Consider the following 22,739-nt stretch of genomic DNA (forward strand, 5'->3'; position numbering starts at 1 on the left):
AATATCTGAAATTAGGCTTCAGTCATAGAAGGTTTTTGTGAAACAATAATTTGGAAAGGGAAATGGGACTTCGTGAAAATGTAGGTTAAAAGAGACTTGTATATGTCCTAAGATGAAAGAACTAAGCTGATGTCCAGCCCTCTAAGAACATTTTAAATATAAATCAAATCTTTATTATATTAATACTAACAGTAGGTCTAGTTTCACATAGAGCAAATATGTGGTTCTGTACATGGGCTTTAGGAGAGTAAGTCTGTTGTATCTCATGTCTAAGTATTATCCCATTTAGAGGAAAACCCTAAGTCCTTCTTTACAGTGGCTTAAAGGCCCCAGCTGATCCAAATCCCAGTTACGGCTCTCATCTATTTTCTGCTGCTCCAGGTCTGCTTGCTGTTTCTCAAACACGCCTGGGCTGCTCTCTGTGTTATGGCCTTTGCATTTGCTGTTTCCTTTCTCATGAATGTGTTTCCCTAAGATACCTGCATGATTACTCTCACCTCATTCAGGTCTCAACTCAAGTATTGTCAGTGAAGGCCTTCTCTGATTTTCCTATTCTAAACTGAGATACTTCTCTTTACTCACCCCACACCCTCATCCCCAACTCCATTCCTTCCTGTTTTATTTTTCTTCACAGCACTTAACTACATCTACCATGCATCTTTTACTTAGTAATTTTGTTTACACCTTCCCCTATTAGAATTTAAACTCTGTGAGTGTAAGAATTTTTCTAGCACTAGAAAAATGCCTGGCACATAATAGGCCTTTACTAATTGTTGCATGAATGAATGATTATGAGTTTAATATTCTTTGTGGAAACTAATAAGGTTGATTTCCTATCAGAAACTGGTCATTATTAATAAGCATATTTGATGGTATTTATAGAATTAGGCTTCATATATTCTCTACTCAGAAGTTGGCAAACTTTTTCTGTAAAGTGCCAGAGAGTAATTATTTTTGCAGGCTTTGTGGTCTCATTACAGCTACTTGTCTCTGTTGTTGTAGTGGAAAATCAGCCATAGACAATCTATAAATGAGTAAGCATGGCTGTGTTCCAGTAAGACTATTTATGGACACTGAGATTTGAATTTTATATAATTTTGAAATGTCAGAAAATATCCTTCTTTTGTTTTTGTTTTTTCTAGTCATTTAAAAATGTAAAAACTATTCTTAGTTCACAGGCCAAACAAAAACAGGCAGTGGTCCAAATTAGACTTGCAAACTATAATTTGCCAATCTCTACTTTTACTGATTTCTTAAATATATCTTAGGTTAAAACTTATTTTTCCATACTTGATAGGGAGCAACAATGTGAATTAAACTCTAGAAACAAATAATTCAGAAATATGTCTGTTTGTCTTTAAAAACTTCCATTTTGCTTCATTTTTGTTTTCCTGGGAACCTTATATTTCCATTATATGTTTATGATGTTACCATTTAAATCACTTCGCATTCTCTTAACATATGCCACGTGATAGTGCTGGGGCGGTGTAATAGTTCAGGAGCAAAGCTGGGCAAAGCCCACCCACATTTAACAATTTGCCATTATTTAGAAGGTGCATAATTCCCGTATGGGAGAATCAAGAGTCATCTAATAATGCCCAGAGAACTGCACTGTGAATGAGAATTGTGTTGCAGTTTTTAACATCATTCATAACACATTTCTTGAATAAGCTGCAAATGCTTTTAACAATATATCTCAGAGTTAATTTTAGCTATGCTACATTGGCACTTTTTGCTCCTCCACTTCAAAAAACGAACACAAGAAACTATTCTCAAATCAAGCTGTGATTTGGATGGGGCATTGTATTTTCCTCAGTAAGCATAAAGAAGAGAGAAAAAATGTTTTCACTTGCAAAACTTTTTTTTTTTTTTTTTGAGACGGAGTCTCACTCTGTTGCCCAGGCTGGAGTGTAGTGGCACAATCTCGTCAGCTCACTGCAACCCCTGTCTCCCGGGTTGAAGCGATTCTCATGCCTCAGCCTCCCGAGTAGCTGGGATTACAAGTGTACACCACCACCCGGGCTAATTTTTGTATTTTTAGTAGAGCCAGGGTTTCACCATGTTGACTGGGCTGTTCTCAAACTCCTGACCTCAGGTGATCCCCCCCACCTCAGCCTCCCAAAGTGCTGGAATGACAGGTGTGAGCCACTGTGCCCAGCCCACTTGCAAAACTTTTTAATATTTCTAAGGCTTTTTACGTACTTGATTTTGTTCAGTTCTTACAATAATCTCATGATGTAGGTGACCTTATTAACTGTTTACAGTGTGAGAAAATGGATAGTCAGTGAGGATAAATAACTTGTCCAAGGTCATAGCACCAGAACTCCAAACAAGACCCTCTGACCTTCTTAGATATAGACTCCTCACAGTCACCTGCGTGCCATCTTTGGTTTCAGTGCTATGAACTTTCTTCACTGCCTGTTGGTCTCTAGCTTCACCTACTCATGAAGATGCCCAGAGCCTTAGCTGCTCCTGGCTCTGCCATGCATATCTTATGCAGCTTTGGGAGGGGTGAAGAGGCTCTGGCCAGTTACCTCACTACCACTGTAGCTATTCACCAGCCCTGTTTTCTCTAGCCATTTAAGCTACTATGCAATTCTTCTGGGCATGTTCTGTCTTAGTTCCCTGGTATCTGGCCTTCCTTCTTTTCTCAGTAACTGTGACCCCTGCAGAGCATACCTTGCCAACCAATGGTTAATGAAAGGTCTTGGATATGACTGTCAAAGACAAAAGCACTCATGACCCCAATGTTTCAGGTCACAATGATTAAGAAAATCAGGACAACAAGGCTTGGGCATAGGAAGAGCTGGTTTTTGAGGGGGGGATTTAGAGTTTGGTTTAAATGTGTAATATTTGAGGTTATGGTGGAACAGCCTACTAGATTCAGTTTTCTAGTCCCTGAAAACTAAAACGAGGAATAAGTTGAATCACATATTTGGGGCACCAGCCAAATACATAGCAGCATTTATAGTTAGAATCAAAGTCTTTGTGTTTCTTAATTTAAATGCTTCTCAGAGATTCCATTTAAACATCTTCATTATGAAAATGGAGACTTACCATGCCTTTTTGATACTGTTCAGAGAAAATTGTCATAAATAATACACACAGTTTTGAAATGGTTGTACATCTTATGAATCAAGAGGTGGCATATAAAAAGGTTCCTCAGTGCCTCAATTTGGAAAATATCATAGAATGTTATTCTTCAATTGTTTCCTTCCTTCACTTTGGTGTTTATACGGTATCTTAGATATTTTATGTTATTTTAATTATATTTTGTGCCTTTTTATTTGGTTAAAAATGCCTACTACTTAAATATTAACAGATTTTTAAATATCCGTTTGAACCCTTCCCTATTCCTGTACCTCCTTTCCCTTTTTCTGTTGCAATGTCAACCACCCGAACATAACCCAGAAAACTAGGTATTGGCCAATTGATGTTTCAGTGGAAGTAAAAGAAAGAAGAACTTACTATTTCTCTGTGCTTAATTGAGGAAAAGCACATAGTATCTTACATATTTTAAATTTGAAGGGGATAATAAGGTCAAGTTCATGCATTATCTTTTAGACATCTTAATCCTATCAAATGGCTTTGTCAAAATGAGAAAGTTAATGAATTTAAGCAGACAAGTATGAACAATGCTCAAAAAAGGTGCTGTTACACCATCCCAGCCTGTGCGCACATGAAAAAAAGCTGTGGTGCATTTTGCCTTTGAATAAGGGTCATGTTGACTGGTCATGGCAGTCCCTGCTAGACCATACACCTGGTATTCTGTCACCTGCTCAGACTCAAAAGGACATGGGAATATGTTGTTAAGTTCTCTAAGGACTCCTTCTTCTAAAGGGAAGAATTTTTATAGGTGGTACTTGTAGGTCTGTTGATTCACAATCTCATGCTTTCTTGATTGGACTGTATTGTATTACTGTAATTTTTTTGGACTTACAAGAAGTCAGGTGTTTTCATGGACTTTTCTCTTTTCCATATAGATGTCCAGAGGGCTTCTTGGGAGAATATTGTCAACATCGAGACCCCTGTGAGAAGAACCGCTGCCAGAATGGTGGGACTTGTGTGGCCCAGGCCATGCTGGGGAAAGCCACGTGCCGATGTGCCTCAGGGTTCACCGGAGAGGACTGCCAGTACTCGACATCTCACCCATGCTTTATGTCTCGCCCATGCCTGAATGGCGGCACATGCCATATGCTCAGCCGAGATACCTATGAGTGCACCTGCCAAGTTGGGTTTACAGGTAACTAATGAGACCAAAGCCAGTGCTTTCCTACCTTCAGCAGATACCTTTATTTAGCATCTTTTAGATCATGGTGTTTGGCTCTTAAGTGTCCCCCAGCTCTGGTGCACATTTAACATTATGGTAAGTAACTGGGATGTTCCAGACAACTATCCCTAACTTCCTTTTAAGAGTTTCAAGGGGCAGAGAAAGAGAAAGAAAAAGGACCAAATACTTTGACAGCTTGAAGTATATATGTCAGGGCCAGGTGCGGTAGCACACGCCTGCAATCCCAGCACTTTGGCAGGCCAAGGCAGGAGGATCACTTGAGGCTAGAGGTTTGAGACCAGCCTGGGAAACATAGCAAGACCCCATCTCTACAAAGAAAAAACAAGAATAAAAATAAGACAAAATTAGCCACTTATGGTGGTATGCACCTGTAGTCCTAACTACTTGGGAGGCTGAAGTGGGAGAATTGCTTGAGCCCAGGAGTTTGAGGCTGCAGTGAGCTATGATTGCACCACTGCACTCCAATCTGGGTGACAGAGTGAGACTCTGTCTCAAAAAAAAAAAAAAAAAAAAAAAAAAATGTATACCAGGATGGGGAATCAGAATTTACTTAACTAAAAGAAATAACTACACTGTCACCAGAGGAAAAGTTACTAATGTTATTGACTGTTTGCTTTTAGAAATCTCCCTCCCTAGACATTCAGGGCACTGTTCCTTTTGCTTCTTCATTGCTTTGTTCTTATCCATTAAATGTTTGTGCTCCCTGGAGCACTGTTTTGTGCCCTCTTTTGAGCCACATCACAGCTCTCCCTAGGGAATTTCACTGTCTTTATTCGCCTCCACTGCCACTGTCTTCATCAGTTGTTGATGAATCTCACCATCATTCCCTTAGCTCCACCCAACCCTGACATTCAGGCTCATGTGTCTAGCTATCCTTTGCTTGTTCTCCTTGGAGATATTCTCCAGGTACTTTCAGCTCTCCATGTTGATAGAAATATGTAGCAACAATGTACATCCCAAATATCCATGTTAGAAACTCCCTGTGGCTTGTTCTTACCTCACTTCAACTCAGTCACCCAAGCCAACCTCTCACCTGTCTATTCCTCCCATTTCCTCTGCTACCCTGTAGTTGAGGGCCGTGTTATCTCTCACCTGGAGTTCTGAAGTAGTTTCTGAATATGTTTTCTTGCCTTTTTTCTCTCCCCATCTCATTCACCCATGATATTACTACATCTTTAATTATAAATGCAAATGTTCCAACAATCTCACCTGCTTACAATGTCTAATGTTTTTTCATCATCCACAGAATAAACTGCAAACTCTTTTACATGGCTTCCATAGCTCTTTACAGCCTAGACTTTACATCTTTTTGTAACCTGACCTCCCCACAAGCATCTAGGCCTAGTCACACCAAATTCTCCTTATTTCCTGAAAATGTTGTACTTATTATTGCTTCCATACAGTTACACACCCTTTTGCCTGGAATGCCCTTTTCTACAACTGGTGATTGTCCAGTGTTATTTAAAACTGTGTCTTAGTGACCCTTTCATGATTCCTTTAGGCAAATGGTCTCTAAGTTATACTATTTTTATGCATCACATTTTGTTGTAATTTTTTTTGTGCATCTCTCACCTGAATAGATTGTGGGTTATTCTAGGTGGGTTTTTAATCTTATTCAAAAGTGTTTATTAAATTAGATGAGAAAAGGAGAAGCATTCTTCATTTTTTCTCCTGCTTTAAGCACTAAACCAAGAGTTCTATAAATGCAATAAGCAAAAAGTGAAAAATGTACTCAGAAAACTATACTGGATTAGTTAGTGTAGCATACTGTTATATTAATTTTTCATTGTATTGGGGTTCTCTAGAGGGATGGAACTAATGGAATGTATATATATTCCAACCCAAAGCGTCTTGGTGGCAATCTTAATATATATATAATATTTTCTATATATATTTACATATTTTATATATATATATATATATATATATATATATATATATATATATAAAGGGGAGTTTATTAAGTATTAACTCACATGATCACAAGGTCCCACAATAGGCTGTCTGCAAGCTGAGGAGCAAGGAGAGCCAGTCTGAGTTCCAAAACCAAAGAACTTGGAGTTCAATATTTGAGGGCAGGGAACATCCAGCATGGGAAAAAGATGTAGGCTGGGAGGCTAGGTGAGTCTCGCTTTTTCACGTTTTTCTGCCTGCTTTATATTTGCTGACAGATGATCAGCTGGTGCCCATCCAGATTAAGGGTGGGTCTGCCTTTCCCAGCCCACTGACTCAAATGTTAATCTCCTTTAGCAGCACTCTCTCAGACACACCCAAGATCAATACTTTGTATCCTTCAATTCAATCAAGTTGACAGACTCAGTTTTAACCACCACAAGTCTACCCCTTGTCAACTTGAACCCATACACCTCTCCTGAGATCATACATGATCTTCAAATAAAGACAATAATTTGGTCATAATTACACCTAATGTAGTACAACTATTCTTCGTACATCTGGAAACGTACCAATCCCCAACTGAAATACTCTTTACATAAAGTTAACAATACTTAAATGCTTACATGAAGTCAGTAAATCTTATGTCACATGATAAAGGAGAAGGGAAATAAAATGAAGATATTTTCTTAGTACAAGTGTGTACAAGCACAGATACGTTTTAATAAAAGAAGGAGGAAATACTGAGGACAATTACAGTCCTCGTTTCTGCAGCTGGTCACATGGTAGTAAGTGGTATTGATGACTACCTTCTTCTGCCCATTTCGTATTCCTTTTGCCTTCAGCAAGCACCTCAGCAGGTTGTGTTTTTTTTTTTCCTCCCTGGTGGAGAGTCCCAAACCTTCGTTCCTGAGGGATCTGGACCATTTGTAGTCCTGCCTGGATTGGGCTGTTGTAATTTCCCATTGACCTTAATCAGAGGGCATGATAATACTAAGAGACACCCTAATGGATCTCCTGTATTCCATGAATACTCTTTCTTACCTCCATTGTGGAGTAGTAGACTGATTTCATCTTGATAGCCTGGGTCTTGATAGCCTTGATAGCCCAGCCAACACTGTAACGCCCTTCTTAACCTGTTTACTTAAAGGTCGGAGGAACCCAAAGTGTCCTGGTGGCAATCTTAACTACCAGTTTAATGGAATTGTTGTTTTGTCTCCCTGGTGGCAGCATTCCTCCCTCTGGAACTAAGACCTCTAGGCCCGCAGAACTTAATGTTGTGGGAACAGGAAGCAAACATTTTGCTAGTGGATCACTAAAGGTGATGGTGAGTGATGCCACTTCCATTTCCACCCCTTGATTCCTGGATCTCTGAATCCTGACTATGGGAGAAACAGTACCATGTATTGGACGCTGATTCAGAGCATACACGGCCTTCTTGAGAACTTTGTCCCAACCGTGCAAAGTATTCTCACCTTGTTGGCACTGTAATTGTGACTGCAAAAGGCCATTCCACCATTCTGCCTCAGGATGTTGGGGAACATGGTAAGACCAGTGATTTCCATGAGCATGAGCCCACTGCTGTACTTCTTTAGCCATAAAGTGAGTGCCTTGGTCAGAGGCAATGCTGTGTGGAATACCATGACAGTGGATAAGGCATTCCATGAGTCCAGGGATGGTAGTCTTGGCAGAAGTATTGCATGCAGGATAGGCCAACCCATATCCAGATTAAGTGTCTATTCCAGTAAGGACAGACATCTGCCCTTTTCATGATGGAAGAGGTCCAATGTAATCAACCTGCCACCAGGTAGCTGGCTGATGACCCCGAGGAATAGTGCTGTATCAAAGGCGCAGTGTTGGTTTCTGCTGCTGGCAAATTGGGCACTCTGCAGTGGCAGTAGCCAGGTCAGCCTTGCACTGGCCCATCTTATTTTCTTCACTGGGAAGGTGGAGCATGAGCACAAATGTTAGGACCTGAAAGGTGGTGAACTATGCCTGGGCAGGGCAAAGCCAGAGGAAACTCTGGTGGAGGTCCATAGCAGTCCTGATGTGCAAATCAGTCATCCAACCTGGGTGTAGGGACGAAAGATCTACCGTCTAGAAGCTGGTTCCCTCCAAAGTTTCCCTCAGGATAGCTGGCACTCTGGCAAAAAAACCCACTCTCGGTACCAATTTACTGTATTAGTCCACTTTCATGCTGCTGATAAAGATATACCTGAGACTGGGAAGAAAAGAGGTTTAATTGGACTTTCAATTCCACATGGCTGGGGAGGCCTCAGAATTATGGTGGGAGGCAGAAGGCACTTCTTTCATGGTGGTGGCAAGAGAAAATTAGGAAGAAGCAAAAGTGGAACCCCTGATAAACCCATCAGATCTTATGAGACTTATTCACTATCATGAGAATAGCACAGGAAAGACTGGCCCCCATGATTCATTTACCTCCCCCTGGGTCCCTCCCACAACACGTGGGAATTCTGGGAGATACAATTCAAGTTGAGATTTGGGTGGGGACACAGCCAAACCGTATAATTCATCAAAATGTGTTGGTGGGGTAGAGGGTAGTTAGGATGATCCATTATCTCCATTATGACGATGGTAGCATTGATGATGTAAGTCGTTGAAAATATTTGGTGGTTATAAGAATAATTTCTTCTTGATAGTCAGTTTTGAGTTGTTTTGCTATTATGAAGCAAAGTGGGGGCACACATACCTATTTAAAATATTTTAATTCTGACTAGTGGAAATGACACTAATGCCTTCTTCATAATTAAAATGCCACTCTGAAATAGTCCCCAGATTAAAACTTCTTCCTTTGCTGTTAAAAAGGATCTCTTCTTGGTGTGTTCTGCAAGATTCTGATCTTTTTTTTTTTTTTGAGACGGAGTCTCGCTCTGTCACCCAGGCTGGAATGCAGTGGCACCATGTGTGCTCACTGCGAGCTCCACCTCTTGGGTTCACGCCATTCTCCTGCCTCAGCCTCCTGAGTAGCTGGGACTACAGGTGCCCGCCACTACGCCCGGCTACTTTTTGTATTTTTAGTAGAGACGGGGTTTCACTGTGTTAGCCAGGATGGTCTCGATCTCCTGACCTCGTGATCCACCTCGGCCTCCCAAAGTGCTGGGATTACAGGTGTGAGCCACCTCACCCGGCCGATTCTGATCATCTTTTATACATTTGCTACTTTTGTCTATCACTGTAGGAATCATCACAGATCAAGGTCATCCTTTTGGTCTTTGTGATAGCTCTATACCTCAGTGAGACCTTACTAGCTCATCTCTACTCAGAGATGAAGAAGCAGAGGCAGCAAGTTAGTGCTTATACATAATATATATGGAAACCAAATTCAAGGTTCTGTTCCCTTCCCTTCCCGTTCCCCTTCCCCTTCCCTTTCCGCTTCCCCTTCCCTTTCCCTTTCCCTTCCCTTCCCTGTCTCACTCTGTTGCTCAGTACAGTGGCATAGTCTCTGCTCACTGCAACCTCCATCTCTTAGGTTCAAGTGATTCTAGTGCCTCAGCCTCCTAAGTAGCTGGGATTACAGGCATGTGACATGAAGCCTGGCTAATTTTTGTATTTTTAGAAGAGGTGGTGTTTCACCATGTTGGCCAGCCTGGTCTCTCCTAACCGCAAGTGATCTGCCCACCTCAGCCTCCCAAAGTGCTGGGATTACAGGCCTCAGCCACCACTTCTGGCCCAGGGATCTTTCTGTTTCAGTTGTGGGCATCACTCTGAAAATCACACTTGCCAGAAGTGAGCATTTATATCTCTTCTCCACTGTAAGTGTCTCTTAGTGGCATGAGTGGAAAGACAGGAAGAATTGCAGTTCCTTCATTTTCTGTCTTAGCTCCCTGAGATGTATATGCTGTACCTAAATTTGTGTTACACTTTTCTCCTTTGATTTGACATTCCTTGATAGGCAGAGAACACTTTTCTGTGCTCATATGTCACATGTCACATCTTTTTCCCTTATGGAAAAACTCTTGTGTCTCCCATTTACCTTTCTGTGGGGTCAGAGATTTAGATACTTTCCCAGACAATCAATTGGAGTATTAACAAATTCAAGAAGTTCTCATCTCTGTAGTTTAAATAATAAAAGACTTAGACTAATGAAAACAAAAAGCCAGCCATGTACATATCAAATTTTCTAGTTCTGTGAGCATATTTTTTTCTCTTTCTCTTTCTACCTCAAATAATCTGCTTTGCTTTCCCCGGCATCATGATTTAGTTTTCAACCCGTCAGAGTCTTCCTGCTACTGCTGCTGGTACTTGCCTACTTGAGAAAGTCCACAGAATACTTTCTAGGCCTCTGTCCTCCTGATGGCTATTTCATTTGATATATAGGGACCCAGAGGTCCTTCATCATTTTCAAACACATCAAGTGATATTTATAGCAAGGCCACAATTAATAAAATGTTTCCCAGAATATATGTGTATGTTGCATTTAGAGGAAACAGAAATAGTATTCACTTGTTTCTATCACCAGAGGTCTACTTAGTAACTATATTTTGTGGAAAATATTGATATATTTTATCCATTCAATAGACATGATTTGAGAGCATACCATGGAGACCCAACCCTGCCAGTGTGGCAGGTGGTATAATAGAAGGAAACAGCAAACTTGGTGTATCTGTGTTTGCACATGTGTGTATGTGTGTGGGGAGCACTAAGGATGACTTTACAGAGGTTGGAACTTTAGAGCAGAGTTGCCAAGATAAGTAAGAGTTCACTAGGGAAACAGAAGGAAAGTTGATATTTCTTTCTTTTTTTTTTTTTTTTTTTTTTTTTGAGACAGAATCTCTCTGTGTTGCCTAGGCTGGAGTGCAGTGGTATAATCTCAGCTCACTGCAACCTCCGCCTCCCTGGTTCAAGTGATTCTTCTGCCTCAGCCTTCCGAGTAGCTGGGATTACAGGTGCGCACCACCATGCCCAGCTAATTTTTGTATTTTTAGTAGAGACAGGGTTTCACCATATTGGCCAGGCTGGTCTTGAACTCCTTACCTCATGATCTGTCTGCTTCGGCCTCCCAAAGTGCTAGGATTACAGGTATGAGCCATGGCGCCTGACCCAGAAGTTGATATTCAAACAGAGGAGCAGTATATGCAAAGACAGTGAGCTCTGAGAGAGTAGATGGATCCAGACTCCTGTTGCTGATAGCATCCTGCAGGGTTGGGCTTCAATGTGACTAACCTACAGTTGCCTCCAGGTGCTACACCCACTGAGTCCTTGTGTCTCTGCTGAGGCCCTTGGAGAGTTACTGGAGAGGGCTCTGTGTCAGATGACCTTGAGGAGGCTCTGATTTAGCCTTTTGTAAAATGCAAAGAGTTGAGGTCTTCTCCATGCAAGAGCTCCCTGATGTCAATGCGGTATTCAGGATGGGGCCATCTCCCATTTCTGTGGCCAGCACTGAGTTTTGTTATCCTTCCTTTAGGTAAGGAGTGCCAATGGACTGATGCCTGCCTGTCTCATCCCTGTGCAAATGGAAGTACCTGTACCACTGTGGCCAATCAGTTCTCCTGCAAATGCCTCACAGGCTTCACAGGGCAAAAGTGTGAGACTGATGTCAATGAGTGTGACATTCCAGGACACTGCCAGCATGGTGGCACCTGCCTCAACCTGCCTGGTTCCTATCAGTGCCAGTGCCCTCAGGGCTTCACAGGCCAGCACTGTGACAGCTTGTATGTGCCCTGTGCACCCTCGCCTTGTGTCAACGGAGGCACCTGTCGGCAGACTGGTGACTTCACTTTTGAGTGCAACTGTCTTCCAGGTAAGGAGCTCCCTAGTGTCCCAGGATTAGGGGACAAACCCCTAGCACAGGAGGTAGTGGGTGTGGCTCAATTGCTTTTTTTAGGAAGCTTCCTAAAGCAAGGAAAAAGGGAAGTGAGAATTTTGTGTGGGGTGGGTTGCTAGTGAGGGAGGAGTTTTATGGGCCCACTGTGGTCCATAAACTGAGCAGGGGGTAATTTAGCATGTCAGGGTTTATGATGATGAGTGGCTAGAAAATTGTTTATTGTCCCTTTTGTAGAAACAGTGAGAAATAAGAGGAACAGAGCTCTGGGAAAGAGACAGGCAAGTCTGGAATGAAAAAGAACACGATGAGAATTAGACATTGGAAAATATGTATGTGTGGTTAATAAAGTGGTTTAAACTGAATTGACATTAACAGTAGGTGATCAACTTTCGTATGTGCTTTTGCTTTTGATGGAGTAATTCTTTGTTATCCACCTAAAAGTACCCAGCTGCCCTTGATTTTCTCTGGGTTACTGGCCTTCACAACCCGCTCCCGTGTACCCTCTCTGACTTTGGTGTAACCCTCCCCTAACTTAAAGCTAGAGAATTCTGTAACTGAGGAAGGAGTTCTCTGTTAATCAGTGAGCACTTTTTGATGAGCTGATAGATGATATGTGAGAGACTATGCATGGCACAATACTTTGATACACTCTTCACTGATAAAAGTGTTCTAGAGTACACACACAACCCAAAGATAGAAACAAAAGGAGGAGCAGTGTCAGGGAGCTTGGGGCCTGGTGTTCCATGGAGAGGGAGAAAGGAACAATCCTGGCCAATTCATTCAGCTCCTTATAAAAACCATGAGGAGGCTGAAAACCAAGAATTTTGATTGGGAACAGAATACAAGCAGCTGGAGCAGATGAATTACTAAGCAACAAAGATCCTGTTTTTATACAAATATCCTTAGTACAAAAACAAAAGGAAAACTGTAGGGGGGAATAATGTGCTAAGTAAGCAGAATTGCCTCAAAAAGAAGTTGTTCTAGTTACTCTTTCAGAGTGGGAATCTTAGATTCTGGTATTGTGGATATGGTTCACATATAATGGGATTGTGTGTTTTATTTTGGAGGGATTAAAGGTCATAGGTTGGTCCTCAGTATGAAATCAACTGGTAATTTATTTATTTCATTTGGTAAAAATGTATTGACTGCCTGCTATGTTCTAGGCACCGTGCTATGTATTTGGAATACAGCTATACAAAGCATTGCCACATAATTGAAATGAAAACTTTATATTATTTAACTAAGTCACAAGAACAAGCATTTAATTGTATTACTTTTAGTTTCTCTTTTAATAAATAATAGATAATGCTATCATTCTAGATACTAAAGTGTTTTCTTAACATAATATTACTATCCACTTTATCTTGTAGAAAAGAAATAACTAAAATACATCTGTCTTCACTCCTGTATTTATTTGCATTTTAAGGGTTAAAGACAGAAATAGAAATGTAAACAACTTTATTTTGAAAATATTTCAATATTGCAAATATTGTCTGAGGCTGATACTCTAGTAATCTAATTGACTAGTAATTGATGTTAGTGTGATTTATTGTTGAAGGCTTAATGTGTTTTTCAGTTTCAAGAAAATTGCTTTTAATAATTGCCTAGAACAAGAGGTTGATTTGGCAGCAAGATGTTGACGGGAAGTTAGAGAAGTCAATAAAGGAAGTTTTTAGCTGAGAGAGAGTGATTATTCACTCCCATAGCCTCTGCATTGTTATCCATTAGCCATGATAAGAACCTTAGGGAATTCTGAGAGTGTGTCCAGGAAAGGATCTGTCAAACTAGAATAGTATCTCCTCCTTGAGAAAGGAAATAACCAAGGATTCCGCACTGAGAGGCTGCCAGGGCTAGTGAAATAGAGTAAGGAAATCTTGGCTGTCTCTTATTCTATTCTCTGCTTGTAGTTTAACGCAAGACACTTAATTTACTCACTGATGGTGTGTGTGTGTGTCTGTGTGTGTGTGTGTGTGTGTGTGTGAGGGGAGATTAGTATGAGGGGTGGGAATGGGGAGATTTGATGAAGAGAAAACTTAGCATTTTTTTGGTGGCTCAGGAACTGTGCCAGGTACTTCCATGCTTATTAGCTCAATTACACAAAAATCTTGGGAGCAGGTATTATGTTTCAAGTCTTCCCACATGAAGTAACTGAAGTTTGGAGATGTTAAGTGATTCACCCAAAGTTGTACAGCTAATATGTGGTTAGGCTGGGTCCTGAAACCCAGGCAGTTTATTTTCAAAGCCTTTGCTTTGTGCATCTTCCTGTGCCACACTGCACTGCACAGCTGCTTCCTAAAAGCACTTGGTAGGTGTGTAAAACTTTTCGTTAAATGCTTTAAGCTGTTTGGGTTAAAAATACATGTTCATGTTGTGAGAAAACCAAGACACTCCTAATTATAATCAAATAGTACTTGTTACATGTCTGTGTGTGTGTGTGTGTGTGTATGTGTGTGTGTATGGCATTGTGCAGATGTTTAAAAGTAGTTACATAGACTAGTTCTTGCTTTTCAGGGTCCCATAATCTAAAACAGATGACTTCAACTTTGGATAAATATATAGAAGGAAATTTAAAGAGAATTCAAAACAATAGATGATGCAGTGACACCGTGAATAAATGTTATTTATACAGTTTGTAAGATTTCATGCTCATTGTTCATGTGTCCCAGGTGGAGTTCAGAAAGTATTCACTTTATTTCCGCAAAGGGAAATAGTGCCTAGAGATGTATTTCTTTTAAAAAGTCCCTTTCATAATGCGGTGCCCTTCCTTCCATTGCCCTTCATTCAGTTGCTTTCCATGCTTGTCAGGAAACTAAAATGTTACTTAGAGTAATAGTCACTATCTCAATGTAAATAGCACCCTTATTTAATGAGAATTATTATTTCAGTTCTAAAAATGGGGAAACAAAGTCAGCAGGAGGCAAAGTAGCTTGTTAAAGTATCATGCAACTCTCAAATGGTTGCTTCCACTGCATTTCACGTCTTGGCACTTCTAATTGAGGGTTACTCTAACCACCCTATTTAAAATTGTAACTATCCCCCACCCCCTTAATTACTAACCCTGGTCTACTTTTTGTTTTCTTTTTCTGTAACTCTTATCTTCTTACTATATAATTTATACTATATAATTTACTTCATTATGTCTATTGTTTATTGTCTGTCTTTTCCAAATTCTACTGCCTCTTACCCTCTCCAGAATGAAAACTAGGATCTTTGTTTTTGTTTACTGTTGTATTCCAAACACCTACAAACAGTGCCCAGTATATACTAGGCCTGCAAATATATATTGGCTGACTGACTGTATGGTTTAGTATCATGTTATAGTATTGAGACTGTAACTTTGGTCTTCTCATTTTCTTCTTTGTATTGTGCATCCTAGACTTAGTTTGGCCTCTCCTTTTGTCCTTGTATACTCAAATAATACTGGATAAGAATTTTGGAGTCTTTTTCAACTCTGAGTCAGTGAATGCCACATAACTTAGTGACTATATTTAAATGGTTAAGTTACAGTTCTTTTCCTGCAAAGGATATTGTAGTCACTGTGAGTATTTTAGTATTATTGTAGGACTCAAGAGGGAATTAAAACTACAAAAATGACTCATCCTGTATGACACAGAAAGAAATGTTTCTTCACAGAGGGAGGAGAAAAATATCTCCAAGAGAGAACTAATAGAATCAAATCAATGAACCATGTCTCATCTTTTTGGATAAGTAACTGTTAATAATCCAGACACTTCATGAACTTTCATTATGTAAAGTCTTCAGTAGAAGCTAAAGGAGGGGCACCAACCACAGTAATTTTAAGAACAAAGTGGAGCATGAAAATAAATGATTAAATCATTTACTCCCACTATTTTTGGGTTAGGGCAATAATGAGGAGAGAAAGAGGTAGACTAGTTTTGTGTTTGTGGCAATTTTAATAAAGTAGCACAAGTAATCAGAAAACAGTAGGCTGTTTTGAATTTACTGGCTGTCCCTTATGAGTTCGCAGTTGGATTGGACTGTCCTCAGTGTACTTTCTTTTTTTCTTTCTTTCCCACATCTCTTTATTCCTCTGATTTTGTTTAAACTTCATAAAGAGTTCTCTGATCTTTCCTTTCCAAACAATGAAGGTTTATCCTTTGTAAACCACCTCTATACTCCACAGGCTGATGATATGTGATATCCCTATATCATTAAAGTAAAGCCTAAGCACATTCTGTGGCTTTTGTGTCTACTCTGTTGTTGCTGAGCTTAAGAACTATTAGAAATAATTCCCTCTTGCATTTTCACACATGGGGAATGTGACGTTCTTTTGGGTATTACGCTAATCATATTTTGGCAGGTTTCTCTGGAGCAGATGCAGAAATGATCATACCACTTTCCAGGGTGTATTATTTTAGCTCCTTTGACTTGGGCCCTAAGTCCGTTTTACCTGATGTTCCTGAAAGATGTTCCTGATGTCCGTCACTGTTCTCTCATGCTGGATGTTCTTGCCTATGCTGCCTCCTCAGCTTTCTATCACCCTCTTCCCCTTTTTTATATAGAACTTATTCTTAGTGATTTGTCAAAGATACCCTATTTCACTGAAATGTCTTCTATATTCCCTACCCTCCAAGTGGATTGGAGACCTTCTAAGGCCTTTTGACATCTGCATATCTCTAGCACAGCACTTATCATGGTGATTATTTATCTGTTCATCTTTCCAAGTAGGCACTCTCATTTTAACTCCCTACCCTAGTCCCCAGCATCTCCAGCATAGTGCCTGTCATAAAATGGTGCATCAATGAATACTTGAAAAATGAATGAATTGAACGTGGTAAACAGAGATGAGAATTCCTATATTCTACAATTTTTAAAAATGTACCGAAATTATTGTCTTTGAATCCTCTGATTTATTTCTTTGACTTCTTTGGTGACAACGTTAGAAAAAAGTGGAGGTCAATAGGAAGATATGAAGGGAAGCAGGTGGGAACAGCGAGCCTGTGCAGGTGATGGGGTGGGAGATACGTGGCACAGGCACAGGGGTCAGTGAGTTAATCTGGGCTCATTCAGAGAATGGAAAGTGTATGCCAAGAAAACTGGTTGGATAGGGACAGGTCAGGGATTCCCTCTTGCGTTCTCACACTTGGGGGCATGTGTCATTCTGTTTTCTTTCTTTCTTTCTTTTTTTTTTTTTGAGACAGAGCCTTGCTCTGTCGCCCAGGCTGGAGTGCAGTGGCACAATCTCAGCTAACTGCAACCTCCACCTCCCGGGTTCAAGCTATTCTCATGTCTCAGCCTCCCAAGTAGCTGGGACTACAGGTGCCTGCCACCACGCCTGGCTAATTTTTGTATTTTTAGTAGAGATGGGGTTTCACCATGTTGGTCAGGTTGGCCTTGAGCTCCTGATCTCAGGTGATCCACCCGCCTTGGCCTCTCAAAGTGCTGGGATTCCAGGCATTAGGCACCATGCCCAGCCGCATAGGTCATTTTCTTGGGTGTTACACTGATTGTATATTTGCAGGTTTGCTTTTGTGACAGACTTCTTCTGGGGGAAAAAAAAGTATCCTTTTATCTTTTTACCTTTGTCCAGTTCCAGGTATCCCTGTTTTTTTTCTTCACTCTTTCTTCCTTGTTCGTGGGAGCTTTTCTTGAGGACTTTGAGCCCAGCTTTGGAGAATCCTGGTTGTCATCTCATCTCCTTTCTGCTCACTTTTTCTTCTTCTCTACCTAGCCTTTCTACCCTCACACCTCCCAGGGTCTGAAAATGGAAAGATAAGGGTGTTTCCCTGAAAGTTTCTGTTGTGTGTGGGGATGACAGGTTCGAAAGACTCTTTTCTGGTCCCTGCCCTCATTGCCATCATTAATCAGTTAAGTGGCCCGTGGTTTTGTAACAGCACAGTCTTAAAATGCTTCTCCCAAGTTTAATTTCTCTCCATTTGACCTTTTAAGGATGTGAATTGGCTCTAAACAGTAGACTCCCTTTACTATGGCCCTGGGAGCCTCTCGGTGAATCTGCTACACCCATTCCACCCACGGGTCTGGAAACTTGTCTGTTTACCTTTCCCTAAAAACTTAAGATATATTTTTAAGAAGTGCCTTGTAACTTTTCATATAGCCTTTCCCCTACTTTGGATAGACTGTTTCCTACAAGAATTTGGTAGATCTTTCCAAAGAGAATTCCGTATCTCTATTTTTAAAGCATAAATCCTGTCTTAACTTTGGAGGAGAACTGATTTGGCTTGGGTTTTCTGAGACATGGGAACTTTTGACCTAAGTTTGTATTTTACATTGTCAAAAGGGAACTCCGGGATCCCAGAAAACGTATGGACTGCAATTCGGTAAAGTTTCTGGTTCAGTACTCATTCCTACTTACTAGCTATTTAATCTTGGGCAAGTCAACCATCTGGCTCTCAACTTCCTCATCTGTAACATAAAAGGATTAGAGTAGACAATCTCTAAGGGATGCTGTAATACTACTGACAAATAATAATTTAGCTAATATGTGTAAGGCAGTGTGTTTAGTGCTTTTTCCCTTAATACAATAGCTTTGAGATTTATATACCATATAATAGATTTGAGTTTATATACCATACAATTTACTTTTTTAAAAAGTACACAATTCAGTACTTTTAGTAGATTTGTAGATAGGAGTAACCATCACCACAATCAATTATAGAATATTTTTATACATCGAAAGAAACCCTTTACCCATTATCAATTACTCTCCATTCCTCCTAACTCCCTCCCAGCCCTAGGCAACTACTGGTCTACTTTCTGTCTCTATTTGCCTCTTCTGGACATTTCATACAAATGGAAACATGCAGTATGTAGTAATTTGTCACAGTTTCTTTCACTTAGTATGAGGTTTTCAAAGTTCATTGATGTGGTAGTGTATATCAGTACTCCATTCCTTTTCATGGCTGAATAATATTTTATCATATAGATTTACCATATTTTATCATTTTATTTATCCATCATCAGTTGATTGACATTTGAATTGCTTCTACTTTTTGAGTATTATCAATAATTCTGTTATGAACATTTTTGTATAATTTTTTGGTGGACATATATCTTCATATTTCTTGGGTATATACCTAGGAGCAGAATTGCTGCGTCAGATGGTAATGCTGTTTAACCTTTTCAGGAACTGTCAGACTATTCTGAAGTGGGTACGTTATTTTACATTCCAAGCAGCAGTATATGAGAATTCCAGTTTCTCCACATCCTCATCAACACTTGTTATTGTCTGTCTTTTTTATTATATTCATCCATAATGTGAAGTGTGTATCTCATTGTGGTCTTGATTTACATTTCCCTGATGGTTGATGATTTTCAACATCTTTTCATATACTTATTAGTCATCATGTATCTTCTTTGGAGAATGTCTGTTCAGATCTTTTACTTACTTTATAATTGGTTTATCTTTTTAATATTGAACTGTAATAGTTTTTTAAAATATATCCTAAATGCAAGTCTCTTATCAGATAATATGATTTGCAGATATTTTCTGTCATTCTGTATGCTGTCTTTTGACTTTCTTGATAATATCCTTTTCAGCCCAAATGTTTTTAACTTCATGAAATACAATTTGTTTTTTCTTTTGTTGCTTGTGCTCTCTGTCATATTTGTGAAAAGTTTGCTTGCCCCACATTACAAAGATTTACTATTTGTAAGTGATTTATAATTTTACCACCTACCTTTAGGTCTCTCATCCATTTTGAGTTAATTTTTATGTGCGAGGAGGGAGTCTAACTTCATTCTCTTGCATGTGGATATTTAGTTGTCCCAGGACCATTTGTTAAATTAAGTGCTGTTTTTATCTAATTCATTTAATCTTTACAAAACCATTTAAGGTAGGTCCTGTTAATTCCCCAAGAAAGTTTAAGTATCTTGCTCATGTTCACCCAGCTATTGCATGGCAATGCTGTGAGTTGAGCCTAGACAGTTTGGCCCCAGAAGCCGTGCTTTTAGCCATGAAATAGCTGTCTTACTTACCTCCCCTCTTACCTACCTACCTACCTATTGATGAGGAAGAAGTACCTCAACAATAGTCAATCAGTTGTAAAAAGAAAACACTTTATTTCTTTTCTGTTGTGGTTCTGCTGAAATGCTTCTGCTTTTTTAATTTGTCTGTGGTTGGTGAATTCAGTTAGTTGTAACATTGGCTAGTATAAAGTTAGAGTCACAGTTTCTATTCCTTATAGTTTAGCTACAAGGGCTTTACTACCTCCCTGACACCCTAGTCAACTGTATTTAGTGTTGCTCATCAGAGAGATCGAGTTAGGGTGAGGATGATCATTGACATTTTAGTACACCACCAGACCTGTCAAGTTTAGCAGTTGTAGGCCAGGGCCCCATTTTTCCCAACAATCTAAAACGATGTCTTTAAATTTTCCAAAGAATGTCTTCATCAAGAGCCCCAGACTAGGGGCTGGTCCTATGTTCACTCAAGGACATATTTTCACAGGTATTATTGGGCAGCAACTCTGAACCTAGTTCTTATTCAAGGACCTAGTAGATCCCATAGATTCTGTAGGGGTGGGCTTCAATGGCTCATCATTTTCTGGCTCATTAGTCTATTTGTAAGACTCATATTTCTGTATGAGTAATATGAAATATGAGTAATATACATTTTTGAAATTTGAGTATATTTTCATAGTCTCTTTCAGGCTTCCTTAGTGATTCATCTACTTGAATGGACTGAGTACCAAATACTTGGAGAAATATAATTTCCTTCAATAAAACCTTCAGTGATTTCTGTCTTCCCTGGAGTGATTTTTGACTAATGTTTTTGGTCACTCAGTTTATACTTATTTATATGACCACCATTGTATTAAGAGAAATCAGCCATGTTCCAATGTAGCAGAGCAGATGTAGAATGTCACAATAACTTATGGTAAGGAATAAAGCAAAGTGTGATTGATGCGTGTCCCACTCACCAGGCTGTAAATGCCACAAAAGCAAGGACTCACTGCTGTATCACCAGTGCCTAATGTAAGGCCCAGTAAGTATTTTGAGTGAGAGAGCGGAACCTTAAGGGATATTTTGAGGAAGCCAAATATGTAATCATACTATATTTCAAATAGGATAATGTTTATAATAGAAGCTGGTAGTCTTCTATTTAATTAGCTCAGGAGTTTGGTAGCAAGGAAAGAGAAAGGAAGAGGCCCAACATATAAACTACAAAGGACCACACTGTGGGCAGTTAGAGTGAAGTGTGGTGTACTAGTTTCATTTTTCATAAAAGAAAAAGTCAAGGGGAAGGAAGCAATGCTATAAGTTTAGAGAAGAGGCTGATGAATTTGAAGTGCTGGTAAGCTTAATTAGTAATAATGCCACCCAATTTTCAGATACCTTTTAACATTTGTATAGCACTTAATTCATGATGTGGCACTTATAATTGGAAAGACAGGATAGGCAAGTGGAATTAGCCTCGTTTTTTACAGGTGAGGAAGCTGATGTGGCGCTTTAGCTTACCATGTACGAATAGCTTGCAGGTGGTGAGATTGGGACTGACCCATGTCTTCATACTTTAAGTTCAGTGTTTTTCCTATATCCTCCTCCACTCCCTTCCCCACCTGGCTTGGAGGCCTCCTAGCAATCATTCAAAGAAAAAAAATAAAAGGAACTTAAAGTTAATTAGGTAATATTTTATCTGTTCTTCCCATTAGTGTGGCATGGAGCTGTGGAAAATCTAATACCCTGTTTTTTCAGAACCCTTGAATATCTATGCCCCAAGTAGACATTTATCATCCCTGGGATTTTATTTCATGAAAACATTTTGAAATACTTGTGAGGTAACTATGAAGGCATGCCATTGGCACAATGAATCACTTTCACTGTCTAGCTATGCTTGAGGCCAGAGAAGACAGAGAATTGGGGATTTTTCATATGGTGAGTCCTGGGTGAGCAGCTGTTGAACTGAAGTCATGAAGTGGGTCTATTCTAATAACCATGTTCTGTGGGAACAGAGCAGGTCATTTCTTCTGTATGAGATTTCACCATTTTCTTTTGTTCTTTATTTACTAGGTTTTGAAGGGAGCACCTGCGAGAGGAATATTGATGACTGCCCTAACCACAGGTGTCAGAATGGAGGGGTTTGTGTGGATGGGGTCAACACTTACAACTGCCGCTGCCCCCCGCAGTGGACAGGTATGTACAGTGTGGAGAATCCGCCAGAATGGGGTATGGATTGGTGACCAGAGGCAGACTGTTTTTTTAAAATATCAGTAACAAAAACCTTAGGCCTGCTCTGGAACCAGTATGTAAACTGAGCAGGATCTCCATGCTAGATCTTTGCTTATTGTACTAACCTCATACATTCTCCTATGTTCACTCAAAGACATATTTTCACAGGTATTATCAGCAACTCTGAACTCAGCACCATGCTAGATGCTGTGGCAGATATGAGAGAAGAGCATTACTGCTACACTCTAAGCTTATTATCTGGGAAAAGCAGGACATTACCTGGAACGTAGTTGATGCTTAATAAATATTAAAGAGGAAAAATTTCCTGAAATGCTAAAATAAATTGTACAGGCTACAAGAGTTCAGAGCTTATTTGTTCATGGACAGAGATCTGTTCCATCTTAATGTCATGTCCTATAACTAGGCAAGGTGTTGGGCAGGTACTCTTAATGACATTATTTTTATGATATGCATCCTACATTTGTTTTTTTCTTCTATCCCTTTTTGCACACAGGACAAAAATAGATTTTTCTGCCTCTAACATTAGAAGGGTAGTCTTGCTTAATTTTACAGCATCTTGGAAGTTTCTCATGTAGTCTTAGGCAGGTTGAGTGATTTATG

The 22,739-nt window shown here is 39.8% G+C and overlaps 1 protein-coding gene across 1 annotated transcript in view; it reads left to right on the forward strand.

The window, feature by feature from the left end:
- NOTCH2 (notch receptor 2) overlaps positions 1-22,739 on the forward strand; it is a 158,506-nt gene that overhangs the window by 61,139 nt on the left and 74,628 nt on the right. Inside the window, exons 3-5 of the mRNA XM_007977333.3 lie at positions 3,984-4,243; positions 11,610-11,945; positions 21,960-22,082. Of these exons, the coding sequence (XP_007975524.2) occupies positions 3,984-4,243; positions 11,610-11,945; positions 21,960-22,082 (719 nt within the window). The remainder of the gene's footprint in view (positions 1-3,983; positions 4,244-11,609; positions 11,946-21,959; positions 22,083-22,739) is intronic.

Source organism: Chlorocebus sabaeus, chromosome 20 (assembly GCF_047675955.1).
Source record: "Chlorocebus sabaeus isolate Y175 chromosome 20, mChlSab1.0.hap1, whole genome shotgun sequence".
Lineage (NCBI taxonomy): Eukaryota > Metazoa > Chordata > Mammalia > Primates > Cercopithecidae > Chlorocebus > Chlorocebus sabaeus.